Source organism: Sardina pilchardus, chromosome 18 (genome assembly GCF_963854185.1).
Source record: "Sardina pilchardus chromosome 18, fSarPil1.1, whole genome shotgun sequence".
NCBI classification, from domain to species: Eukaryota; Metazoa; Chordata; class Actinopteri; order Clupeiformes; family Clupeidae; genus Sardina; species Sardina pilchardus.
In genome coordinates, this window is record NC_085011.1 from 25,833,040 (window position 1) to 25,858,662 (window position 25,623).

General features: G+C 40.6%; 2 protein-coding genes and 1 pseudogene across 9 annotated transcripts; all 3 read left to right on the forward strand.

Annotated features, from left to right (window-relative positions):
- Nucleotides 1–761: 761 nt before the first annotated feature.
- LOC134064520 (protein NLRC3-like) lies at nt 762–10,678 on the forward strand. 6 transcript variants are annotated; one of them, XM_062520465.1, is made up of 15 exons: nt 762–863; nt 1,007–1,267; nt 3,456–3,560; nt 3,694–3,795; nt 3,995–4,093; nt 5,278–5,379; nt 5,513–5,611; nt 5,741–5,839; nt 6,336–6,472; nt 6,681–8,463; nt 8,727–8,900; nt 9,062–9,235; nt 9,407–9,574; nt 9,658–9,704; nt 9,849–10,678. In XM_062520465.1, exons 2-15 carry the CDS (start codon nt 1,029–1,031, stop codon nt 10,391–10,393), a joined length of 3,873 nt encoding a protein of 1,290 aa, XP_062376449.1. In that variant the 5' UTR covers nt 762–863; nt 1,007–1,028; the 3' UTR covers nt 10,394–10,678. The 6 variants fall into 6 exon arrangements, with proteins under 6 accessions (XP_062376449.1, XP_062376452.1, XP_062376451.1 ...); XM_062520468.1 differs by having other exon boundaries at nt 6,684–8,463; XM_062520467.1 differs by having other exon boundaries at nt 5,281–5,379.
- A 1,375-nt stretch (nt 10,679–12,053) lies between these two features.
- On the forward strand, nt 12,054–15,022 carry LOC134064523 (peroxiredoxin-like 2A; annotated as a pseudogene).
- Nucleotides 15,023–16,764: 1,742 nt separating this feature from the next.
- On the forward strand, nt 16,765–24,934 carry LOC134064524 (peroxiredoxin-like 2A). 3 transcript variants are annotated; one of them, XM_062520472.1, is made up of 8 exons: nt 16,820–16,883; nt 19,948–20,139; nt 20,170–20,481; nt 20,902–21,081; nt 21,484–21,575; nt 22,258–22,398; nt 22,819–22,983; nt 24,165–24,934. In XM_062520472.1, the coding sequence occupies exons 2-8, from the start codon at nt 20,034–20,036 to the stop codon at nt 24,258–24,260; spliced, it is 1,092 nt and encodes a 363-aa protein (XP_062376456.1). In that variant the 5' UTR covers nt 16,820–16,883; nt 19,948–20,033; the 3' UTR covers nt 24,261–24,934. The 3 variants fall into 3 exon arrangements, with proteins under 3 accessions (XP_062376457.1, XP_062376456.1, XP_062376455.1); XM_062520471.1 differs by having other exon boundaries at nt 19,948–20,481; XM_062520473.1 differs by lacking the exons at nt 19,948–20,139; nt 20,170–20,481 and having other exon boundaries at nt 16,765–16,883.
- Nucleotides 24,935–25,623: the final 689 nt, after the last annotated feature.

Consider the following 25,623-nt stretch of genomic DNA (forward strand, 5'->3'; position numbering starts at 1 on the left):
AAATTGGTGTCCTCAGCAGTTGTATTTTTAGTCATTTTTGAAAGTTAAGGCATAATATCAATTGTCAAAAGATCATTTTATATTCCTTTTTTTAGTCAACTTTAGCATGGGTGGTTCAAATACTTATTATCCCCACTGTGTGTCTGTGTGTGTGTGTGTGTGCGTGTGTGTGTGTGTGTGTGTGTGTGTGTGTGTGTATAGGGTGTATAGGTGTATAGGTATAGGTGTATAGTGTATTGAAGAAGGATTTCTGATTATCTTCACTGAATTCAATGAAGTATTATTTACTGTATGTTGTTAACTAAATTCTCTGTCCTGTTCATCTTAGCCCAGATGAGTAAAATAGTTCAAGCGAAAAGTAGTTTGACATGATTGCACGCACTACATATTTTTAAGTTCAACAGGTTTTCTTCCAAAGATAGCAGATACCAGATAACATCATAAGACTGAACTGGTAAATAAGGGTCCATTTGTCTCTTGTGAATTTCTAAATGTTTAATATATATATATAACTATTTTTTCAAATGTTTAATTCATAAATTAAAAAAAAAAAAAATCCTGAGAAATTAAAACAAATTAATCAAATTAAACATCATAAATGACTTCATGAACAGTGAACAGTGAGAGGTAGCGCATAACATTTCTCAGATAACCTTGATACTTGATCTAAGGATTTCAATGGAACTGGTTGAACCAGAAATTCAGCAATCCAGGAAAGTACCTAGCAGCACACTTACTGTATGACCATTGCACACTCTTCACTAGGCTGGATATTCATGTCAAGTCGTGTCAATGCAATCCTACAGAAATGTCATATGTTTTCTTCAACTACCGTAGTTCTTGCAGCTTCAAGTTCAACCCAGGTGAGTACAGATGTCATTGCTTAAGAGCCCACAGGGTGCTTGAGAGTGCTTCTGTCATCTTTCAAGTGTCAATGATTTATTACATTTCATTACTGCATTGTGCTTCAGTAACTCACTCATGATTGAAATGTGTGTGCCCACAGAGTGTAAGGCAGTGTGTGGCTGATGAGTCTCTCTGAGGTGAAAGAGACTGACGAGGCTTCACCTACACCAGGTAAAACAGCGGAACATGACGTGGATATGGACAATAGGATGAGTCTCACTAAAGAAAGATCACAGGGAGATACTGATCCCAGCACAGCAACGACGCCATCATATGCCCAGCCGAGTCCTCTGACTATGGAGATCAATGAGGCTAAAGCACAACTGTCTGAACTGACGCATACTTCATGCTTTGGTCAGAGGTGAGGAGGATAATTAGCTGACTTGTTCTTGAACATCAGAATGATGGTTATCTAAACCACAGTGGGTGGTGAGTTAAACAACGCTAGTGCATAAATCTACTGTAGGGCATCAAGGGCATTTACTCTTACGAATGTCCAAATAGGGACAACACAGTTTGTGTTGTTTCCTTTCTTTATTTGCTACACAATATGTTGAAAACCACACGACTTGCATTGTGTCCAGATAAGGACAACACATGTGTTTCAATAGTGTTGAAAAACATCTTCCAGATTATAATATAAGGACACATCATTTTATCCTGGCAAAATATCATAATTCAATAATCAGTCATTCTGTTCTGATCTCCCAAAGCAATGTTTTTGATTGGCTGTGTAGTGTTTTGCTCTGTCAAAGTCACGTATATGGCAATTTGTTTGCTATTTACAAAAATGACAGCACCTACTGGATGAACAGAGGAAGGAAGTGAAGCTTCTCTTTACTTTTATCTGCACGAAGAGAAAGTAGGCTACCATCATATTCAGAAAGTCTGTTCTGCCCTGTACTTCCTAATAATAATTTCTTGGTAAACAATCCAAAGGAGACAAATATAAATTCAAGGTTAATAATTGCAGGTTAATAATATCCTCTGTTCATCCAGTAGGTGCTGTCATTTTTGTAAATAACCAGTTAGCCTACACAGTTTTTTTCGAGTTAAGGTGCTTGCACACTGCTCGAACAAACGCCAACAAACACAAACAAACACAAACGGACACGAACAGTTTGGTCAGTGTGGACGGTCAGTCCGCGTTTGTTTGTCACTGTCTGACAGAGTCCGAACGAGTTCGACATGTCGAGTCCGGTCCGGTAAAGTTTTAGAATGTTCGTGCAGTGTAGACACTTTTCCAACAAACTCCAACAATCGGACCCCTTGTTGGCTTGACAACTAGGCTCAGCTTGCGTGCATAACATCCGCGAGCGGAAACTTATATTAGGCTACTTCTATATAAAAACATGAATTTCAATGGGCCTTTCTCATGTAAACTATGAGCCAACCAGCCCCAACATTAGTGAGCCAACCAACCCTAACATTGTTAGCCTGCTAGTATTAGTCACCTCAGGATCTCAAACTTTATTTCATATTATAGCTGAGTCCCTGGCAATCATTTAAAACCAAATAGGCTACACGTTTTAGCTCCTAACTGTTCCCTTCTGGGAGTTGTTAGTGGAAGGTAGCCTCCATGCTGCAAGGGTACCGAAATCTATTCAGGACTTGATTCACTATGCAAGTTAATTTGCCACTAAATAATATGAATTGGCGATTCATCGGCCAGGACATTCTAGACAGCATCACCCCATTGGGCAAAACTCGCTTTAGGATGCTTAAATATCATCTGTCACGAAACAAAGATGATAACAATTTATAGGCTATTTAAATCTAAATTCAGATCAACCATGTCAGGTTGATTTTCTCGCGAATCGGTTGCTACAGCAATTTGGCCTATTTAAACTGCAGATCGTGCTCTGTCAGATCATATGCATGTGATATCAGTGTGATTAGAACTTCGTGAGCAATCCAACACAGAAGAAGTGTGTATTTTGCATCTGTCGCCCGTCGCAGATAATGTGCAGAATGATTGCTGCTCATGTAGCCTAAATTCACGTTGATTTTCTCGCGAACCCTTGATTACAGCAACTAGTATTTAATACCATCGGAAATCTAAGATCGTGCTCTGTCAACAAGTGACACGCATATCAGTGTGACAAGAACTTTGTGAGCAATCCGACAGAGAAGAATGAGTGTGCATTTTGCACCGTCGCATAGGCCTAGCCTATAATTTCTCTGGGGGTGCAGGGGTTCTCTCTGGGAAGGCACTCGCAGCCTCCCCCTAGAAACGTCCGGCAGAGTTTATGTTTATCGATGCTGCTGTTTTTAACGAATGAGTACCGGACCGGACTCGACATGTCGAACTCATTCGGACTCTGTCAGACAGTGACAAACAAACGCGGACTGACCGTCCACACTGACCAAACTGTTCGTGTCCGTTTGTGTTTGTTTGTGTTTGTTGGCGTTTGTTCGAGCAGTGTGCAAGCACCTTAACTCGAAAAAAACTGTGTAGGCTAACTGGTATTTCTAGTTTAAAAATAAACTGGCCCTGTGAGTGTAATATCTCTGCTCAATGTGTTCTAATGCTATGCCATATTGTTCAGAAATAGATCAGTTTCCCCTGTGCTAAGTCTTATATCAATGAAGAGCAGTGACTCCATGATGCAGCCTATCAATATCGATGGAGGGACTGGCCATTCTGATCACAGGTTAGGAACCATTTTATTGGCTAGAAGAATGTAGGCCTATTATTTAAAAGTTAAGTCCTTATTCTCATATTGATCAATAAGAGTAATTTTTCTGTTCAGTTAAAATATTCCAGTATTATTCCATATTGTTCAGTAGATCAGTCTCCCCAGTGCCAAGTGTTTTATCAATGAAGAGCAGTGACTCCATGATGCAGCCTATCAATATCGATGGAGGGACCGGCCATTCTGATCACAGGTGAGGATATGTTTAATTGTGTATTAATCGTTTAAGAATAATGTATCACATAAGTTACGATAAGTGAGTTATTATTATATTGATGAATATGTGTAATGTTTCTGTTTAATGATAATATGCTATTATAGCTTAATATTAGTATATTTAATATTATCAAAGCTATATTAGCTTAATGCTATTCCATATTATTCATGAATAGATCAGTCTCCCCAGTGCCAAGTGTTTTATCAATGAAGAGCAGTGACTCCATGATGCAGCCTATCAATATTGATGGAGGGACTGGCCATTCTGATCACAGGTGAGGATCCATTTAATTGGCTAGAAGAATGTATTATTTAAAAGTTAAGTCCTTATTCTCATATTGATCTAGCCTGGGTGTTCCCATACTGCCTTGCGCACAATTTCATTCACGCTGCTAAGGCAGTCTGGAAACTACCGCCCTAATTTTTGCCTAAGATAGGGGACCAATCACAGAATGGGGGGAAAGCAAGACGAGATATGCACATGCAGACGCATTTGATAGACATCTGTGGCGCCCAATGAACAGATCTGGGCATTTTTTCAAATACGAGAAAATGAACATTTGGTTGCCAGACCACATCTCATTGGAGAAGTGGTAGCCAGGTTAATATTGATCAATAATTGTAATATGTTTGATCAGTGTTAAAGGGATATTCCGCCATTTTTGGAAATACGCTCATTTTCCACCTTCCCTCGAGCAAAACAATCGATATTTACCTTGTTCCCGTTCATCCAGCCATTCTGTGAGTCTGGCGATACAACTTTTAGCTTCAGCCTAGCATAGATCATTGAATCGGATTAGACCATTAGCTTCTCGCCTGCTAGCTTCATGTTTAAAAGTGACTAATATTTCTGGTAATTTTCCCATTTAAAACGTGTGTCCTCTCAAGTTAGAAAGTGCAATAAGACCAACTGAAAATGAACCCTGCCGTTGTTCTAGGCTGATTTGACATGGAACTACATTCTCATCTGGCGTAATAATCAAGGCAACTTGCAGCTACTGGCACTACTACTGCTTGATGTCTATGGGGACTATTTTCAGATGCTGCATACGATATCACTGCGCCTATGGTACGTTTGCAAGTTGCCTTGATTATTACGCCAGATGAGAGTGTAGTTCCATGTCGAATCAGCCTAGAAAAACGCCAGGTTTCATTTTCAGTTGGTCTTATTGCATTTTCTAACTTGAGAGGAGACGCGTTTTAAATGGGAAAATTATCAGAAATCTTAGTCACTTTTAAACATGAAGCTAGCAGGCGAGAAGCTAATGGTCTAATCCGATTCAGTGATCTATGCTAGGCTGAAGCTAAAAGTTGTATCGCCAGACTCACAGAATGGCTGGATGAACGGGAACAAGGTAAATATCGATTGTTTTGCTCGAGGGGAGGTGGAAAATGAGCGTATTTCCAAAAATGGCGGAATATCCCTTTAATATTCTAATGCTATTCCATATTGTTCAAGTAGATCAGTCTCTCCAGTGCCAAGTGTTTTATCAATGAAGAGCAGTGACTCCATGATGCAGCCTATCAATATTGATGGAGGGACCGGCCATTCTGATCACAGGTGAGGATCCATTTTATTGGCTAGAAGAATGTATTATTTGAAAGTTAAGTCCTTATTCTCATATTGATCAATAATTGTAATATGTTTGTTCAGTGTTAATATTCTAATGCTATTCCATATTATTCATGAATAGATCAGTCTCCCCATTGCCAAGTCTATTATCAATGAAGAGCAGTGACTCCATGATGCAGCCTATCAATATTGATGGAGGGACTGGCCATTCTGATCACAGGTGAGGATCCATTTAATTGTTTAATTGCTTAATCGTTTATCACATGAGTTATGGTAAGTGAGTTATTCTCATATTGATCCTTATGCTTGATGTTTCTGTGCAATGTAATATTTTAATGCTATACTGTAGATCAGTCTCCAGAGTGCCAAGTGTTTTATCAATGAAGAGCAGTGACTCCATGATGCAGCCAATCAATATCGATGGAGGGACCGGCCATTTTGATCACAGGTGAGGATCCATTTAATTGGAAAGAATAATGTAATATAGAACAATTCTGCTCTGTGTTCTGGTTGTAGTGTATTAGGATTAAAGGAGTATTTTAAACTACATCCCCATTTCCAAAAAAGTTCGGACGCTGTGTAAAATCAACATGTCAGAAAGTCAACATGTCAATGTAGGCTATTATGGCAATCGTGTGGTGTGTTGTTAATACATCGTGCCAATCATGTGTTCTGATCTCGCCGCTGAAGCAAGGTTGGTGGCATGCCTTGCACATGCGCACTAAATAGATGCCTGATAAGTTCCTAAAAAATGCTTATTACCAAACATGTTACACAATCAAAGGCACCTGATATAAAATAAAACACAAAAGTTTGGAAAGATGCTTTGACATAGTCTTTAAAAGATTCAAACCCAGCTGATCCTACTTGTATAAGTCACTGTCCTTGACTGTTTTTATCGTAACAGGCCAATAGAGATTCAGTTGTCAAGTCTGTTTATGCAGGGATTGTGTAAGCGCCGATGGAGATGTCATTGAAGCATCAGAGAGCACCTGTGCTCTGTGTTCCAACAGTTCCAGATCACCTTCACCCTCACACACGGTTCAGCCAGACAACAACTCGTATTCTGGTTCCATCAAACGTGAGACTGAATTCTTTATCTCAAATATTTTTACATCTGATTTTAGAGATACATGGATTAGTCTATTTTATTGATGTTGCAAAGTTAGCATTTGACGAGTAAACTTTCCTTGATATTATGCTAGTGAATAATGACTGCCTCAACAAAGAGGGTTTCACTTGAGGTGTGTCTATCAGCAAATAACCAACATTGTGATTCCTTTGATCAGCAGAGGACAATATCCTGGAAACAGTGAAGATGAACCATAAAGCCGCGATGAAAAAGAGGTTTGAGCATGTATGTGAGGGAAATATTAAACCAGGAAACAAAACTCCTTTAAACAGGATATTTACACCCCTCTATATCACTGAGGGGTGGACTGAAAGTCTGAAAGCCCATGAAGCTCGACAAATTGAAACATCAAGAAGACAGACACAAGATAGCATAATCAACTGCAATGATATCTTTAAAACATTGCTGGAAGAGAAAGTGTGTATCAGAGCAGTGCTAACCAAAGGGGTTGCTGGCATTGGAAAAACAGTGTCTGTTCAGAAATTCATCCTTGATTGGGCAGAGGACAAGGCAAATTGTGATATAGATTTCATATTTGTGCTCCCTTTCCGAGAAATGAACCTAATCACAAATGAACAGTACTGTTTTCACCAACTTCTGGTTGATTTCCATCCTGCCTTGAAACGGCTAACAGATAACAAGATGTATGCGGAGTGCAATCTGGTTGTCATATTTGATGGGCTGGATGAAAGCAGAATAACACTGAACTTTACCAGTGATCAAGCCCTGAAACTCCATGATGTTTCAAAGATGTGTTCAATTGGCGATCTGATCACAAACCTGATCCAGGGGAATCTTCTCCCATCAGCCCACATATGGATCACATCAAGACCAGCAGCAGCTGGACAGATCCCTGGTCAGTTCATTAGTCGTGTGACTGAGGTGCGTGGATTCACTGACCAACAGAAGGATGAGTACTTTCGGAAGAAAATAAGTGATCAGACTCAGGCCAAGCAAATCATCTCACACATTAAGACATCAAGAAGTCTTAACTTCATGTGCCACATACCAGTTGTCAGTTGGATCTCGTCCATTGTGCTTCAAGAAGTCTTCCAAAACAACAGGGAAGAAATACCCCAAACTCTTACTGAAATATTCACTCATTTCTTAATCATTCAGATGAACATGAAGAGCCAGAAATTTGGGGAAATGGAAGACGGGGCTCCAAGCAGCAAGGTTCTTGAGGCAAACAAAGATGTCATTTTGAAGTTAGCAGAACTAGCATTTACACAACTGGAGAAAGGAAATCTGCTGTTCTATGCAGAGGACCTTGAGGAATGCGGCATTGATGTCACTGAGGCCTCAGTATACAGTGGTTTGTGTACAGAACTTTTCAGAGAAGAATTCGTGTTCACGCAAAAAAAGGTGTTCTGTTTTGTGCACCTCTCGATTCAGGAGTTTCTTGCAGCTCTCTATGCATTTTACTCCTACGTGAACAGAAACTTCACAGCTCTGACATCTCTCCTCACTGGTTGGGAGAGACAGCACTTCCTGGAAACACTGCTGAAGGACGCTGTGGACAAGTCCTTGGAGAGTGAAGATGGACACTGGGACATGTTTGTGCGGTTCCTTTTGGGGCTCTCACTGGAGTCGAACCAGAGACTCCTACATGGCCTACTGACACACATAGTGAGCAGCTCAGAGAGCATCGAGAAAACCATCAAATATACCAAAGAAATCATCCGCTACAAAGATGTCAAAGAAAGATGCATGAATCTCTTACTCTGTTTGCTTGAAATGAAAGACCACTCGTTGCACATAGAGATTCAAGAGTACATTGATTCTGGGAAAGATCTTTCACCCTCTCACTGTTCAGTACTGGCCTATATAATCTTGGTCTCCCAAGATGCACTTGATGAATTTGACCTTCAGAGGTACAACACCACGAGTAAAGGTCATCAAAGACTTTTAGAAGCTGTTGCAGGCTGCAGAAAGGCTCGGTGAGTAGGCCTATTTTTCAAAGATATAATTGAAACAGTACAGTAATAGGGTGGTGGTAGCGTTGTGCTTGAAGCTAGGAGCTGGGCTAGCATGTAGTTGCTGAGAAAGTTGTTTGAGTTCAATTCCCTTGAGCAAAGAGGCACTTAACCCTTTTTTGCTCAGGGGAGAATGGCCCTTGTAATATAATTGACATAAGTCAATCAATTGAAGGCTGAATCAAAATGTCTGGTGTTTCAAACAACCTTCATTTTTCTTTCTATAGGCTGGTCGGGTGTCAACTCACTGTGGAATGCTTTGAGACTGTAACACAGGCACTTGAGTCAGATATTTCACAACTGAGAGAACTGGATCTAAGTTACAACGACCTACAGATTGTTACAGCTGAAGCCCTCTCCCTTCGACTGCAAAATTCTCAATGCAAAGTGGAAGCCCTGAGGTTACCAAAACATATTCAAAATCTCTGTGTCAAACAATAACAGCCTAAATATAGTTTAATGGTTCATGGTTAAATAAGTATGGTTTTGTCGGTTTGTATGGTTTTTGTTTGTTATAAAAAAATAAACTTAATTTGAATATTGTAATTGTATTCATTTGCAGGCTTGTTTGCTGTGGACTGAAAGAAGACTTTGGTGAATTCATAAGCTCCATTTTCCAGTGGCCACACTCATACCTAAAAGACCTTGACCTGACAAACAACGATCTTTGCGACACTGGAGTAGAATTTCTTTCAAATGGGTTAAGCTCTGCAAATTGTAAAGTGGGGACTCTAAGGTTCGGATGAAATTCACATAAGCACATACAGTACAGTATACACAATTTGTTAAGTAGATTATTAGAAGTTAAGTAGACTATTGGAAACTCAATTGTCCTTGATTGAGCTATGAAATCAACCTCTCCACCTTTCTCCATTTCCTGTCGCTCTCTGTCCCTCCTCTCTCTCAGGCTTTCTGGCTGTCTCATTACAGAGAAGGGTTGTGAATTCTTATCCAAAGCTTTGGTTTCAAACCACTCCCACCTTAAAGAGCTGGATCTAAGCTACAATCACCTTGGAGACTCAGGGGTCGAGTTACTTTCGTCTCAGAACATGGGCTTTAAACTGGAGAATCTCAAGTAAGCAGAGCTGATTCAATCTCTCTATTGTAGTGACTCATTCTACAGTAGGTGCTCAACATTAAATACTTTTTTTCACTCAGTGTTGACCATGATGGAAAGAAGTTTCTGAAACCCGGTCTGGAGAAATGTAAGTGTTTGTAACATTCTGTATTTCATAACACTGAATAATCAATAAATGTGTCTTTTCTACATTTTTGCATGATGCACACATGATAAAGTCACACTTTAATGTGTTTCATAGTCTCTGCTATATTTGCTCTGTCTCCCTCAGATGCTCATGAGCTCACCTTGGACCCAAACACAGCCCACCACATGCTTGGGCTCTCTAAAGGAGACACCAAGGCTATGAATACAAAATCTAGCAATTCCTATTTGAATCACCCAGAGCGATTTGAAGTTTTTGAGCAAGTGCTGTGCAGAGAGGGTGTGACAGGACGTGCTTACTGGGAAGTGGAATGGACTCGTCAAGGAGCAGCTATTGCAGTGGCATACAGAGACATGAGCAGGAAAGGGGCGCATGACAGCCAATTTGGGTGTAACAACAAGTCCTGGTGTCTCAGAAGTCACTTTTGGGGCAATTGTGTTGTCCAGCACAATAACAAGACCACACAAGTGCCAATACCCAAACCCAACGCGAGGCAACACAGAGTGGGGGTGTATCTGGACTGGCAGGCTGGCACTCTTTCATTCTATCAAGTGTGTGAGATGGACACAAAAATCCATCTGCACACCTTTACTGCCAAGTTCACTGAGCCCCTTTATCCAGGGTTCTGGGTTGACCGTGACTCCTCTGTGTCTCTGTGTCTGATTGACTAGCTCCCATATTCCACACACTCACTCAGGAGATGTGAAGTCCAAGCTTAAGCTACCTCATGTCTTTACCCAGCATTGCTTTATGGATGTATATAAATTATATCAATGAGTTTTTATCATTATTTCTCATGAACATTCGTTTACAGCAATTAAAGTCATAACATAGTCATGACATGTTTTCACTTTATCCCAATGTTACTTTACACACCTTCATGTCTTAAATCACTTAACCCTCATGTTGTCCAAGCAATGTTTAACATCATAAAATTGTTCACTTGTTTGGCTTTGCTTCATGTTTCGTGACTTTTCCTCATTTGAAGGGTACAACAGAGTAATCATGAAATTTGCACAATATATTTGTACGGGACATTGGAAACATATTAATATGGTTCCAATGTCCTGTACAAATATTTGTTACATTGGTGTTCTTAAGTTCAGTTTGACCCCATTTTTATGAAACATGAGGTAAATGAATATTTGACACATTATGGATATTATTATTGTAATAGTTTGTAGTAGTAGCATGCAGTTATTACCATTATTACATATACAAGTACATATTACATATAAGTTATTTTGGCAGGACTGAACAAGTTAAAAAGTCAGTCTTTGGGCTGCTGACACTGGATTGTTTTGTAAGGCTTTTGATGGTGGTTATTACACTCTTGTTAAGTACCTAGTACAAAAAAGACTGGGTAACTATATGAACTATAATCTTCTTTAATTTTCTGAGAGTTTATTTAGCTGGGGTCAAATTGACCCCAAGGATAACGAATGTCGGTAAGATTTGAGGATAACATAAGGGTTAATGAACACAGCTGCCACATAATTATTAAATAGAATTAAAAGAAAAATACTTGTGTGTGAAATTGTGTGTGAGTTCAGAGTTACAAGTCTCTCATATGCGTGTGTGTGTGTGTGTGTGTGTGTGTGTGTGTGTGTGTGTGTGTGTGTGTGTGTGTGCGAGCATGTGTGTGTGTGCGTGTGTGTCTGTGTCTCTCTCTCTGTGTGTGTGTGTGTGTGTGTGTGTGTGAGAGGGAGAGAAAGAGAGAGAGAAAGAAAGAAAGAGTGTGTTCAAGTGGCAGTGTGTTAAAGTACCACATGATATGTACAGCATATCAAATACAGAGATGTGCTCTAAAAACATTAGCAAAAACCTATGAAGATATTTATACAGTATTTTACCAAATTCATGCTTAACAGCTGATATTAATTATGAATATTATCTAACTGTTAAGCCCTCTAAAGCCTACTTACATACCTGAAATAGCAGCAACCGATTCCTTTCTAAGAGGGAGATTAAGATTCAACAAAGTGAAAATTACATTTTAAGAAACAAACATGTATGCTTTGCCTGCTTGATAACCTCAGTGAAATGCTCTTGAAGACTGTTCTGTTGGTGATGATTTTGTAAGTGATATGCGATTTGGTTTTGACAGTAAATAGACTTGTACTGTAGAATGGCCGCTGTCTGAAATCCCCTACCTATTAGCACGAGGAATTTAACTTGCTCCAGTGTATTTTAAAAAAATTAAATTTCATGAAACAAACATGTACATAATTCATGTTTATTTTCTTTATGTAACATTACAGCAAAATATCTATAGGTCTTGATTCTGGAGGATTTATACGGTGCCATAATGAGCTGTCAAACAGACGCACTATAGAATATGTGATCCTGGTGAATTCTTGAGCACAGAGCCTGCAATATGATTGGCCAGAAGGAATATAAAGAGCTTTGTGTTTAGATGAAAACAGAAGAGAGATTCCTCATCTTATTAGTGCCTGACGGACCACACACTGGTGAGTACCAATCTCTCGCAAATGTTTTTCTAGCCAAAATGTTGGTGAGAAAGTTTGATGTTATTTCTCGTTTCTGTGAAAACATTTTGCTACAGCGTACTGTAAAGCCTCTTCATGTCAAAAGACCGTAGATCAGGAAGAAGTTATCCAGCCAGTGAATTCAATCTGACTAACGAACCGTTTAACCAGGCAGTGCAGGGAAAATGGATGTTATTGTTTTGAACAAAGTTTTCTTGTCGGTCCCGGCAACTCACAATACCAGAATGATATACCATGGACAGTACCATTGTCATGCTGAAAATACCAAATTAACAATAGCCTACTACACAGTGTAAAATACCAGTGTACTGTGCATGGGTATTCATACATTTACTTTTTTAAAAACTGATGATGGGCTAGTCCCAAAACATTGTTACCTTTTGTTTCATGCTATTTCTGCTGCCAGCAAACTGCCAAATAAGAATTCAGATTCGATGAGCAATGGCGACAATTCATGCTGTTGTCCATCAATGCTCTGGTGGTCTTTGAGTGTTCTTCAAGAAAAGAATAACAGCAAGAGGTTACATAACTGGTTTAATCCGTAAACCTGGGAATATTTTTGTGACTTTCATCACGCTGTCCTGCATGTTATGGTGTGTGTATCCCAAAGATGTGTGTATATGACCTAGTTCTCCCATTGTTTCAGCTGAGTGTGTGATCGCAGGGGAGGTCTCAACCATGGGCTTACTCTCCCAGGGCCTGATAGCACTTGGTCTCTTCTTGGCTGGGATAGTACGAGCCCTCACAGATCTGTTAATCAAAAAGCCTGCATGGGCCAGCTTAGAGGTTCTGGAAGATGTAGACCTCAGGACAACAGGAGGTATATTTCCTTATACATATATCCTCATAGTCATGTTCTAATCTAGAAAGACTATATTGTTGTTGTAAGATACATACAGTATGCTACTATTCTGATTATTGAGTAATTTTACCATTACTGATTCTTTCAGTTACAATATCAGATGAGAAGATTGTGAAGGGGAAAAGCCTGTGGGAGAACTCTGGGGCTGTGATCATGGCAGTTCGGCGACCAGGATGATTTTTGTGCAGAGAGGTGCAGTGCAAAGGATTTTATTCTTGAATGACCTTCTCACATATTTTCACTATGTAGGTTAAACACTGAATAACTTGAAACAATTTTCACAGAGTAAAAAATAACCTTAACAGTGTATTTTTGGGAACTAAAAATAACATTTAAAGAAGCATTTAGCACATATTTATTGTCTTTTCATGTGCCTCCTTGAAGAACTTTAAAGAAGGAGATGACCTTTGACCTGTGATTTGACCTGGAGATGATCTTGTGGCTTGTTTGTCATCCTGCAGGAGGCCTCTGAGCTGTCCTCTCTGAAGGTCCAGCTGGACAAGCTGGGCGTCCCCCTGTATGCGGTGGTGAAAGAAAGCCTCAAAACCGAGATACAGGATTTCAAAGCCTTTTTTGCTGGGGACATGTTTGTGGATGTGACGGTGATTTAAAGTCTTTCGCCTCTCCAGTGTGCACATGTGATGGGATCTGGGGAAAGCAATCACATGGTGAAATTCACCAACTTAATATTCTGAAACAATAGGATAGGATGTTGCTATACGGGACGGTATCCAGGATATTGAAGTAATGATGATATCAGAAGTTGGCGAAATTTCACCAGAGGGTAGAAAATGAGCAGTAATCAGGTTTATTATTATTTCACCATGTAATGGTTTTTTCCAGATCCTATCACATCTAGGAGTAATTTAGTGATAAAACAAACTACTTTTTCTTAATCTGTCCAATAGGCTAATGATGACCTTGCTCTTAAATGTTTGTATTGTATTTGTATTGTATTGCTTATCACCCCTTTTGAGGTCCATCTTAAAAGTCTTGCACAGTACAAAAGCTCTGTAGAACTATACATTTTATGGTTAGGTTTCTAGATGGTTAGGTTTCTAGAACTATTTCTTCATTTGAAAACAGACAGGCACACATTTGTTAATCCCATGTCACATTTTTTTTGTGCATGAAATGTTCTATCGATGAATCTAATTCAGAACTCTCCTTTGAACAGAAAACCTTCTATGGCCCTGTCCTGCGTCACATGGGATTCTGGGGTCTCCTTCGTATTGGGGTGTGGAGGAGTTGCCATCGGGCCTACAGAAAATGCTTTTCTGGAAACCTTAAGGGAGAGGGCTTCATTCTGGGAGGGGTCTATGTGATTGGACCAGAAAAACAGGTGCATACTCTGAACTTAATGGATGTGGATGTAGCCCTACAGTGGCCTGTTGGTACAGTAGGGTATGGACTTTTAGTAGGCTAACAGTTACTTGGACAGTCAACCAAATACATAAATAGAATGCATGTCAGTGTGTGTTTGAATTTAAGTGAATAGAGATGCCTTCATGAGGATCTTAAGCTACATTATGTTTTCCTCCTTTACAGGGTATTCTCTTGGAACATCGTGAGAAGGAGTTTGGAGACAAAGTCAACCTGCTGGCTGTCCTCCAAACAGCACGCAAGATTAAGGAGACCGTGAAATAGATTATGCCACACTTTTTGTAGCGTTAACATAAAAATACTGTTTTGTGTAAAGTGTAGGCTATAATAACTTATCAATGTGGCACGTGGTTGCTACACACAAACAAAGGTCTTATTTGTAGGCTACGACATTCTAGTGAAGTATTGAAGTTTGAAGTCTATTTTAAGTACCCTGCTGGTGCTAAAGAAAGTCTGAATGTAGGGTGATATCAGCTAAATTGGGCCACTTTTTGGTAAATCACTTGGGACAGTAATACAATGTTATCTATGCCTTTTCCAAGTGTTTTTATAATTAATAATGACTGTTTTTCATACTTTTGTGTTGAAAGTATGTAAAAAAATATAAGTATTTAGGCCCTACAGTTCTTGAAACATCAGCTGTGCCAACTTTTTTCGCATAAGCAGTTTCAGGTAAAATGGGCCAGCAGCTTCAGGTAAAATGGGCCAGTCTAATTTTAAAGGGAAATTATAGTTAATTATCCATTTTAATTTTTAAAATACAATTGCTAATACAGCCACATAACATTTAGACTGCATTAAACAAACATATTCATATGTGGCATTAATAAAAACACATCGTGGGTGCAAACCCATGAGCACTTAAAAAAGTCAATTTTGGAACCTGACTGATGCCAGTGGTGTGTGTGTGTGTGTGTGTGTGTGTGTGTGTGTGTGTGTGGGTGTGTGTGTGTGGGTGTGTGGGTGTGTGTGGGTGTGTGTGTGTTTAGAACAAATGTGTAAATTACAAAAATTCACATTCAAAATTGATAATCGATATATTCAAAATACTAATATTACTAACTAATATTACTAGTGCGTGTGTGTGTGTGATAAAAACATTTTTCCTTCTTGTTTGCCATAGCCTACTGGTGGTGGGGGGAGGGGGGTCATGGTAAGTGTGTGTGTGTGTGTGTGTGTGTGTGTGTGTGTGTGTGTGTGTGCACACACAGAGAGAGAGAGATACACCGTGACACACACTCACACACACACACACACACACACACACACACACACACACACACACACACACACACTCACTCACACACATGTGTATGTGGCCCATTAGAATGGGCCCATAGGATGGCCCATTTTAGCTGAAACCATATGGCCCATTTTACCTGAATGGGTTAAGGTAAATTGGGCCGCCAAGAAAAACATGATTTTTCCAAAAAATATGTTCATATATCAAGCTAACAACATTAAGTCTGATGGATGCCATCAAGACAGATATTTTGCATAGTTTTTTTATGGGCATGTTTGTTTTTTTATAGATTTATCATCCTTATAATAGTTTAGTCAGATTCGCTATGCCAGGCTACTTACCACACAGTTTTCTGGTGCAGTCTTGATTAGCATTATTGCCCTGCCCACCATAGCAACCATAAACCAATCAAATCACCTGTTACTTGTCAAGCACAGTTATGACAACAGTTTAACATCCTTTGCAGTCATTGGCTCTAAATTCCAGAGGGGCTGGGACCCCCAAACCTTAAACGGCCCATTTTACCTGATGGCCCATTTTACCTGATATCACCCTATCTATGAAAGCCTGTGTTTAAACTCTAAAGAGCAGCCAGGTTTGATGCTCATACAAGCAGTCTTACATTAGCAGCAACTGGCCACTTGTTTCTATTTTTCAGACAATGTAACCTATTATGAATTGTTTTGTGTATATTCCGGTGTGTAATATGCTGACCATATAGCCTACAGTACTTAATAAATTTCACAGTGAACTGTCTTTACACAGTTGTTTCAGTATCTTGAATGAAATAGGCCCATTCAATAGCCTAGCTAGCCTATCTTGAATGAAACAGACCAATAATACAATTAACAAATAGCCTAAGTTACATTACATTTCAACTGGATTAGCCTATAATTACAACTATTTTAAACTTAACTTTGAGCAATTCAAAGGTGGGGTGTACATACATCGTTACTTTGATGAATCAATGACTGCGAAAACACCTGTCACCAACACCAAACACCGGTCGCTCCCATTTGCATTGCTACAAATGCATTCTTGATATCTGATTCGATTATATCTCCTGTGGCGCGGGGCTCGACTACTCAGACTTTGGGACAAGGCTACTTAGGAAACACGCACTGTACAGAGAACCTGCAGATTTCAGTCGCTGAAGAAGAACTGTGAGTGACAATGCCTCTCTAAAAAGTGTATATATATGTTATTATGATTTTACTAGGTTCATTCGTTAACCATGTCACCGTACGTATGTTAATGTCGCATCACGCTGTTGTTTGTGTAGAATTGATATGATAGCTAGCAGCTAACTTTGGTTAGCTCGGATTTGTCATCAGTTAAGTCAACGTTAGAAGATGTTTACAAACTAGGCTTTTACGCGATTGTAGCAACATGTTTGTGTTGCATAGCTTACTTGGGGCCATTTCTTCAAACCAGGAAATGTATGAATTGTTTCTCTTTTATCAGATATTCTATGCCAGTGTTTCAGTAATGCGTAACGTTTACACGGGTGCACGAAAACATTTCTGACATCTGCTTTATGCTGATGTCAGACGAAACTAAGGACTTTGTTATCGCTAATGATGAACCGATAACGTTATCTTTCAACGGTCATTGCGATGGCTTTGGCCAGTGTTAGTTTACTTTGGGTTACTCATTTTGAGCTGACCGATCCTAATTGTGTAAAAGGGCTAATCCTGTTTGTCACTAGGGATGTGACCGTATCTTGGTTTAGAAATACCAGACCGATTAAAACTGGTCACACAGGCTGAGTTCGTCAGAATGACGGGTAATTTCGGTTACGACAGTTTACGGTTGAGTGTCTTCATAAGGGTGTGAGAGAAGAACAATAATAAAACAGTTTCCTTGTCAATGCTTAGAGAAAACAAACGGGACAACAAATGCGTAGCCTTTTCTAGGCGGCGTCAGTTTTCTTACCGTGAATTTCTGCAAGATTTTTTTTTTTTTTTTTTTAAAATGAAGATGATATAATTCCGAAATAAAACACGCTATGTTTATGTCTCATTGTCCCTCGTGCATGGCTTGGTCTGCTCCTCTCGGAGGGGATTAAATCTAGCTCTTACGTAAACCTGCTAGTGGACAAAGAGGGATTTGTTGTGACCAATGAATTCTGCATTGGTCATTTTAAATGGTGGTGCTGAGTTGATGTTAGTTGTGGGTCATTCCACGCCAAATCAACCAGAGCCCACGCACTTGCGTCTCAAAAAAATCTGAAAAAAATACCATGTGTGCCTATGTTACCCAGGAGACACTCTGTAAAATGTTTTTGTGCTAAGATCAATACTTTTCAAGTAACAGCCAGTTTTACAGGGGGAGGGGGGTGTCAAATTTGTTCTACCTCTTTTTTTTGTCAAAGTTCACAAGCTCATTGCTCAAGAACTAGAATCTGTAGGAGGCTCAAATTTTGCAGGCTGGTGCATAAATAGGAATAGTATGCAGTAAAATCACCACGAGTAGTCTGGATGATCCTGCATGGTCATAGCAGTCCCTCAAAGTTGATCAAAATTTTATTGGAGTTCTTGGCTGGGCTCTGTTTAGGCTTACAGAAGACATATTTTTACTCAACATAGGCTCTTGATTTTTTTTCTCTTATTGAGATCAGTAGAAACACTCTCCGAAAAAGCAATGAAGAGAAAAGAAAATCCATCAGGGACTGAACAGCAGACCTCACAAGTTTGAAAAATAATTTTGGATCTCATATTCAGAGCACCCTAACACCTTGTGGGAATATACAAAGATTTTTTTTATATTTTTTTCGTTAATCTGCATTACCTCTTCTTTTTAAAAACACCAATTTGACTTGTCTTATGCAAATCTTTCTTTTTCATTTTCCACCCTAAACATGGACAAAATGCACCATTGAGATCAATATGTTTTGTCCCCACCCGCCAATTTCAGTGATTCAGTGATTTTAGTGGCACCTGGTGGTTACTCTACACAAAACAATTCTCTCAATAGATCTCTATGGTGCATTTTGCCCTTGTTCAGGGTGGGAAATGAAAAAGAAAGATTTGCATAAGACAAGTCAAATTGGTGTTTTTAAAAAGAAGAGGTAATGCAGATTATAGAAAAAAATATTAAAAAAATCTTTGCATATTCCCACAAGGTGTTGGGGTGCTCTGAATATGAGATCCAAATTTATTTTTCAAACTTGTGAGGTCTGCTGTTCAGTCCCTGATGGATTTTCTTTTCTCTTCATTGCTTTTTCGGAGAGTGTTTCTACTTATGTCAATAAGAAAAAAAACCCAAGAGTCTATGTTGAGTAAAAATGTGTCTTCTGAAGGCCTAAACAGAACACAGCCAAAAACTCCAATAAAATGTTGATCAACTTTGAGGGACTGCTATGACCATGCAGGATCATCCAGACTACTCGTAATGATTTTACTGCATACTATTACTATTTATGCACCAGCCTGCAAAATTTGAGCCTCCTACGGATTCTAGTTCTTGAACAATGAGCTTGTGCACTTTGACAAAAAAAAGAGGCAGAACAAATTTGACACCCCCCTCCCCCTGTAAAACTGGCTGTTACTTGAAAAGTATTGATCTTAGCACAAAAACATTTTACAGAGTGTCTCTTGGGTAACATAGGCACACATGGTATTTTTTTCAGATTTTTTTGAGACGCAAGTGCGTGGGCTCTGGTTGATTTGGCGTGGAATGACCCTTGTAGGTTGTGCTGAAGATTATTTATGGGATAGAGTGATGAAGCGAATGGTATCTTAATTGCCCTTTCCATAAGACTTACATCCTGCACATATGTTCTCAACATAATACTCTAGCCTCTCTATACATTGTATCATACAACACACAGTATGCACTGTATGTTTAAACCATTTGATAAAGCTTATGCTAATCTTTGAGCATGAGTCATGACTAATGGTTGAACATGTACCATGACCCTAAGAGTGTAGTGTTCAATCCCAAGGGGAGGAAATCAAGAAGGAACCTGAAAGTGAATACTGTGCGATTTGAGTATTTTTTTAAGATCTCATGCGTCACAGCCGTCACAGGGCATTCACTCCTAGAGACCCAGAGCCACAGATAACCTTTTGTAATGTCCCTTGAGGACAACTTTATTTCTACCATGTTGTGTGCGTCGCTTTTGCTTCTGTTAAGAGAGATGTGATCTTCATGACCGTTCCTGCATCAGTGGCAGTGTTAGCCCAGAGCTCTACAACTCAGGGTAGTTTTCTCTCTTCTTTTCAGAACGGGCTGAGGGTACACACACACACACATTTCAGTGTTTGAAGAGGTGGGGCAACAACCCCAACCCCACTGTGGCGTCTCTCACAATGTCACTCATACCAGCACTATCCAGGTGCCCAGGGCCCTGGTGGACTAGAAGACTCCATAACCTCCATGGCGGCCCTCTGGTTGTGCAGAGCGCCTCTAAAATGACAACCAGGTCGGCATCAGAGTTGGCGCTGCCATCCTCAATAATGCGTAGGCCTGCTGCCCCCACGCTTCAAAGCCTCGCCAAGCTCGTCGGCGTTCCACAGAAGAAGGTTGTTCAGGTGCCTGTAAAGAGGTTTTTGGTAGCTGGCTGGCCAGTGGAAGTCCCAGGACGCTTTCTCCACCTTGAGCCGAGAGCGTTTGGTGACGGTGTCCGCGCACGAGGGCTGCGGGCCTTCTCCTCGTCTGCAAAGCTGTGCGCGACTCCTCCAGGCTGCACCTGCGGGAAGCTGAATGCAACCCCAGACGGCCAAAGCGATAAATGCCCAGTCCATGTTTCACGAAGAGGTACTTTAAACCCTCACCTGGATTTAGTGTGTTTATGTTTTTCGTGGGCTGGGCTTGATAGTGACGCACACCTGCTGGTGTAGACGAAGTGCAAGCTTTTTTTGTTGTAAAGGCGTTTAGGAGACTTGTGTTTTGAGTGGTGTTGCTTCTGCTGCATGTGTCTGGTAGTAATCAGGGTGCTTGCTCGCCTCAGGGTCTGTGTGTTTTTCCATTGACCAGCATGAAGAGCTCCTCAAAGCCTGTTTCGGTAACCCTCGGAAAAACAACACACACTGAAACCCAGAGCACCTTGGAAGTGGTAGAGTTTGCATCTGTGTGCCTGATTAACAGAGCGTCATGAGACTGAGGGTTGATGTGGCATTTATTTGCGTTCTCAATTTTCTTGACCGTCTTCTCTCTGCTCATACCTGTGCTATACAGCTGTACCTGCTGGCCTGGAAGAGGCTCAGCTTGCTATGGGTGTTTGGACAGTTGGATTGGGAGCAATCGGTGCAGCGGTCATCGGAATCATCCTCGCCAACACTGACATTCTGGTGGCCAACACGGCGATGGCTTCTTTGGAATACCTGGAGGATGCCGATCTGAAGAGCACCACAGATGGTAATGAAAGCCCCTGGAGCTCAGTCACACAGATGGCCTGCATTGTGTCACACAGTTGCTGCAGTAGAGATGTAAACACGTGCTTCGTCGTTGTTAAGAAACAGACACAGGAGACCTCCTCCGTCAGCTCTGTGTCATTGGAATAATCTGCCCAAATACATGTCATTTTTCCATGTGGAGAATTCAGAAAGACTCATATTCTCAGACTCCGGTCATATTTAGTCTGTTAGGTTTGGCACCTTCCATCTGATCAAACCTTTCTTGCAAAATAGCTTCTTTCATGCAGAATATAGGCCTGGCTTAGTATAATTAGGATGTCATGATATTAGGGGATAAACTCCTTGAAAACATTACGTTGTCTCTCCAAACCGACTTGTCTAACTGGGAAGTGTTGTCTCTCAGACTCTCCAAGCTTCAAGGCTAAAAATCTGTGGGAGAAGTCTGGTGCGGTGATCATGGCAGTTCGGCGGCCTGGATGATTTTTGTGCAGAGAGGTACAGTTTACAGTTATTATGTAATCTCTCCATTAAAGGGATATTTCGGGTTTTAAGACACGAAGTTATATGGGTTCCCCGTCAGCAACGTTGTGCATCAGCACTGACTTACCCCGCAACAGCGTCCTGTGAGCCGAGATCCAGCCGGTTTTTGATGCTGAAGAAAGTAGTCCGGCAAGTTTCTGGGGTCACGAAAGTAAAGTGTTTTTCTTCTCAAAACCATATGCGTTCAAAAGAGATATATTTGCACCACAAAAACGTTGTCCAGGAAAAATTCAAACCTCGTTATCACTTACTTATTTTTCGCGATTCCTATCACTGCGCGCTACTGACAGCTGGACAACGTTTTTGTGGTGCAAATATATCACTCTGTTGAACGCATATGGTTTTGAGAAGAAAAACACTTTACTTTCGTGACCCCAGAAACTTGCTGAAGAAAATAGTCCGGCATCAAAAACGATCAAAAACCGGCTGGATCTCGGCTCACAGGACGCTGTCGGGGGGTAAGTCAGTGCTGATGCACAACGTTGCTGACAGGGAACCCATATAACTTCGTGTCTTAAAACCCGAACTATCCCTTTAATATCCCTCTACGAGGTTGTGTCTGTACTAGTCATAGGCTGTATAAGCTGATTGTGTGTGTGTGTGTGTGTGTATGTGTGTGTGTGTGTGTGTGTGTTAGGAGGCTTCTGAGCTGTCCTCTCTGAAGCCCCAGCTTGAGGAGCTTGGGGTCCCTCTCTATGCCGTTGTGAAGGAGAACATCGACACAGAGATCCAGGACTTCAGACCGCACTTCGCTGGGGACATCTATCTGGATGAGAAGGTATATGAGTCCATTGCATGTTGTAGAACTCTCTATTTCATGCATAGCCTGAAATTAAATTGTATTGTCATAGCATAAAATAATGACTATTTACATTTGTGCAGCTCCTTTTACAAAAAGAGTCCAAGGAGTGGTGGTATAAATTACTGTACGCAGTAGAGGAGGAGAAGAATTGTTGAAAAAGTCTAGGAAAGGGAAGGAAGAGAAGTCAAATACAGTATAGCTGTGTTTGAAATGTTCATTCGGACACTATGTAGTGAATCAGCCACGCATAGCAAATGCTATATAGTGAGAGAGTGAGTGAACGAGTGTACATTTCGAACACAGCTCATGCTAAATAGTAATAGTCTACTAAATAGTATATTGTTTTTTGATGTTGTTGTTGTTGTGATCTAACTTCGTGTCCTGCTCCCCCCCCAGAAATCGTTCTATGGTCAGGAGCCGAGGAGTATGGGTGGGATGGGCATGTTGCGTTGGGGAGTGTTGCAGAACTTCAAGCGAGCCTGGAGTGCAGGTTACAAGGGCAACATGAAGGGAGAGGGCTTCATCTTGGGTGGAGTGTACGTCATAGGATCAGGAAAGCAGGTAACTACGGCACAGCCAGTAACAATCCTTCCCCCAGTGTTCTAGCCAAGTGCCATCCCTGGAGGGATCTTGCTAAGTGATGCTTTTGTCTTCTGCTTGTCATTTGGGTAATTAAGTTATCAGTGGCAATCTATTTAGCTCAGACGAATATGAGCGCTACCATCTCCTCTGTTTTTTCCAGTTATCACATTACTGTTGAATGATTCAGTGTTGCATTCATGTCCGGCAAAGCGCCAACATTGCCTTTTGGGACTTATTGAGTGTTTTTGTTTGTCTGTGTTATTATTTGTTCATTTTTGTTTGTTGTCTGTCTTTGAACTGTATGTCTTAGTGTCACGGGTATGCTGGCGATTATGCCGCTCCGTACGGCATTATTTGTTTTGTGTAGCGATTTTGTTATTTTGTAAATTTGTTTGTTTGTTTTGGTGTCACGGGCACACTGGCGACTACGCCGCTCCGTCTAGCATCTTTAGTCTGATGTATGTTTCTTGTTTGTCTGATTGTTTGTTTTACAGCACTTGTTTTACAGCACTGGTCAACTGTTGTTGTTTTTTAAATGTGCTATACAAATAAATTGACATTGTTTAGCCTGACTAGGAGGCCACGCCAAAGTAGCAAATAATGCAACAGAGGTGCAGAAGTGCTCTCTAGGGGCCTCAGTACAGAAGAAATGCTCTAACTGCTGGTCCTATCTTAAGTTTCAAAGACAGGAACAATCCTATCTTCCTGTTACAGAGGTAGTTACTAAACTCATGACTGTGTCCTATCTTATCTCTGACTAGGCAACAACCCAATAAGACAGTGTTGGGCTTTTGGGTTGCAGTCAGTTGAACTGGCAAAACGGTTGCAGTCAGTTTTGCCAGTTATTTTGAATTTAGGACAGGGTCTGTACCATCCTAAGTTAAGAGATTCTTGAGTAAGGATGGTTCTGTAATGACCAAATTCCTGTCTTAAGTCCTATCTTCCTAAATGCAATAAGGAATAGATACATGCTTCTGTGTACCAAAAATCCTAAATGCCATACTAAACTGAGATTTCAGAGATAAGAAGTGTCTGTAATGAGGCTCCAGAAGTGCCAGAGATGATTTTAAACGATTGTCAAGTGTCGTTAGTGTTTATTTGTGTGAGATATGTGTGTGCACTGATTGAGGCTTTTGTTTTACTTTGTTCCCCTTTCCCAGGGCATACTTCTTGAACACCAGGAGAAGGAGTTTGGGGATAAGGTCGACATTGCTTCTGTCTTAGAGGCAGCTAAGAAAGTTGTGGTTGAGAAATAGAGTAAAGTATGGACCCCAGGAATACCTAGTACTGTATGAACAAAAAACAAGATATCTAGGATGAACACAGTTAGTTATGTGGACCTGTTTGATGAAGGAAAGTTTTCTTATCTGATTTTGGAGGGAAAATGTACACTCAGCGACACATGTATGCACATTATTTAATCTTAACATGGTGTCTACCTCCATGTTTAAGTCCTAGTTATGGAGCCAAAGGGATCACTGTGTCATCTCCAACTGCCCTTGTATGTTATAACATGCACTTACAGTACTACTGAGGTATTGTTAAGTAAAGGACGTCAATCATGCAGTTTGTCACCCATTGCCGTTTCCCTTCAGGCTTAAATGGCAATTGGTGACACGACCACATGATTTGTTGTCCCGTTTAGACTTAAACTGCATTTTATGAGCCAATCTCAAGCATCTGCTGTTTCCTCCATGGACCTGCACTCCTGGGCGACTGCGCTGCTGCCACTGCTTGCTGTCGGGCCTCGCCCAGCTGTGTGATAATGATAGCTTGCCCGGAAACTCCAGCAGGAGGGGGCAGGCTTGAGAACCGACACAGCTGGGCACTTCTCAGCACGCAGGCAGGTGCCAGCGCAGTTGCCAGGGCTGTGGCAGGTGTGTATGTGATCACTACTGCTCAACGATAAATAAAAACAAACCTCAGTAAAGGCAGCCTCCCAGAGCTTCTTTTCTGATTAGTCCAATGACTGGATAAGGGCTGTTCACCTGCAAGACTTTAATCATGTTGTACGTTTTAGTGCCTGCTTTAACACGATTGACCTCGGTCAGTGTGATCCAAGAGTACTACTACTTACTAGGAGAAAGAAAAACAAAACCTGAGGGGAGCACAAGCATATTAGTATTATACTTTTGTTAAACTGAAGTTATATTTTATGTTCATGAAACCATTTAGCAGTTATCTAGACCGAAATTATCTAGACCGAAATTATGAGACAATCAAATCACTCAAATCCTTAATATTATCCTTAATATTGAAACTCAAAAAAAACACATTACTATATTTTACCCATATAATCCCGTTCCAACACTTCACAATGCGCTGCCCAACACATTGACCCAATGACTTGGTCTAATCACAGACTTTTAGCCCGCAAAGGCCAATTGCCATTTGGAATCATGCCCGTGAACTTAATGCTGCTGCCAACTAATGCCATGGTGGGTAACCGAGATAAAACACCACTTCAAGTGTGTGTGTGTGTGTGTGTGTATGTGTGCACACAGTACAGTAGTGCATGTTGTCATAACAGGCTAAGGAGCCCTGCCCTGTAATCCATGTTTATCTGAATCCTCCAGTACAAAGAGTGATTCTTTCCCTTGCTGCTAAAACTTCTTATGA

Coding starts and splice junctions, on each gene's coding strand:
- LOC134064520 (XM_062520465.1), top strand. CDS start 1,029: ATGAGTCTCTCTGAGGTGAAAGAGACTGACGAGGCTTCACCTACACCA. Junction 3,561..3,693: donor ACTGGCCATTCTGATCACAG/GTTAGGAACCAT, acceptor CATATTGTTCAG/TAGATCAGTCTCCCCAGTGC. Junction 5,612..5,740: donor ACTGGCCATTCTGATCACAG/GTGAGGATCCAT, acceptor GCTATACTGTAG/ATCAGTCTCCAGAGTGCCAA.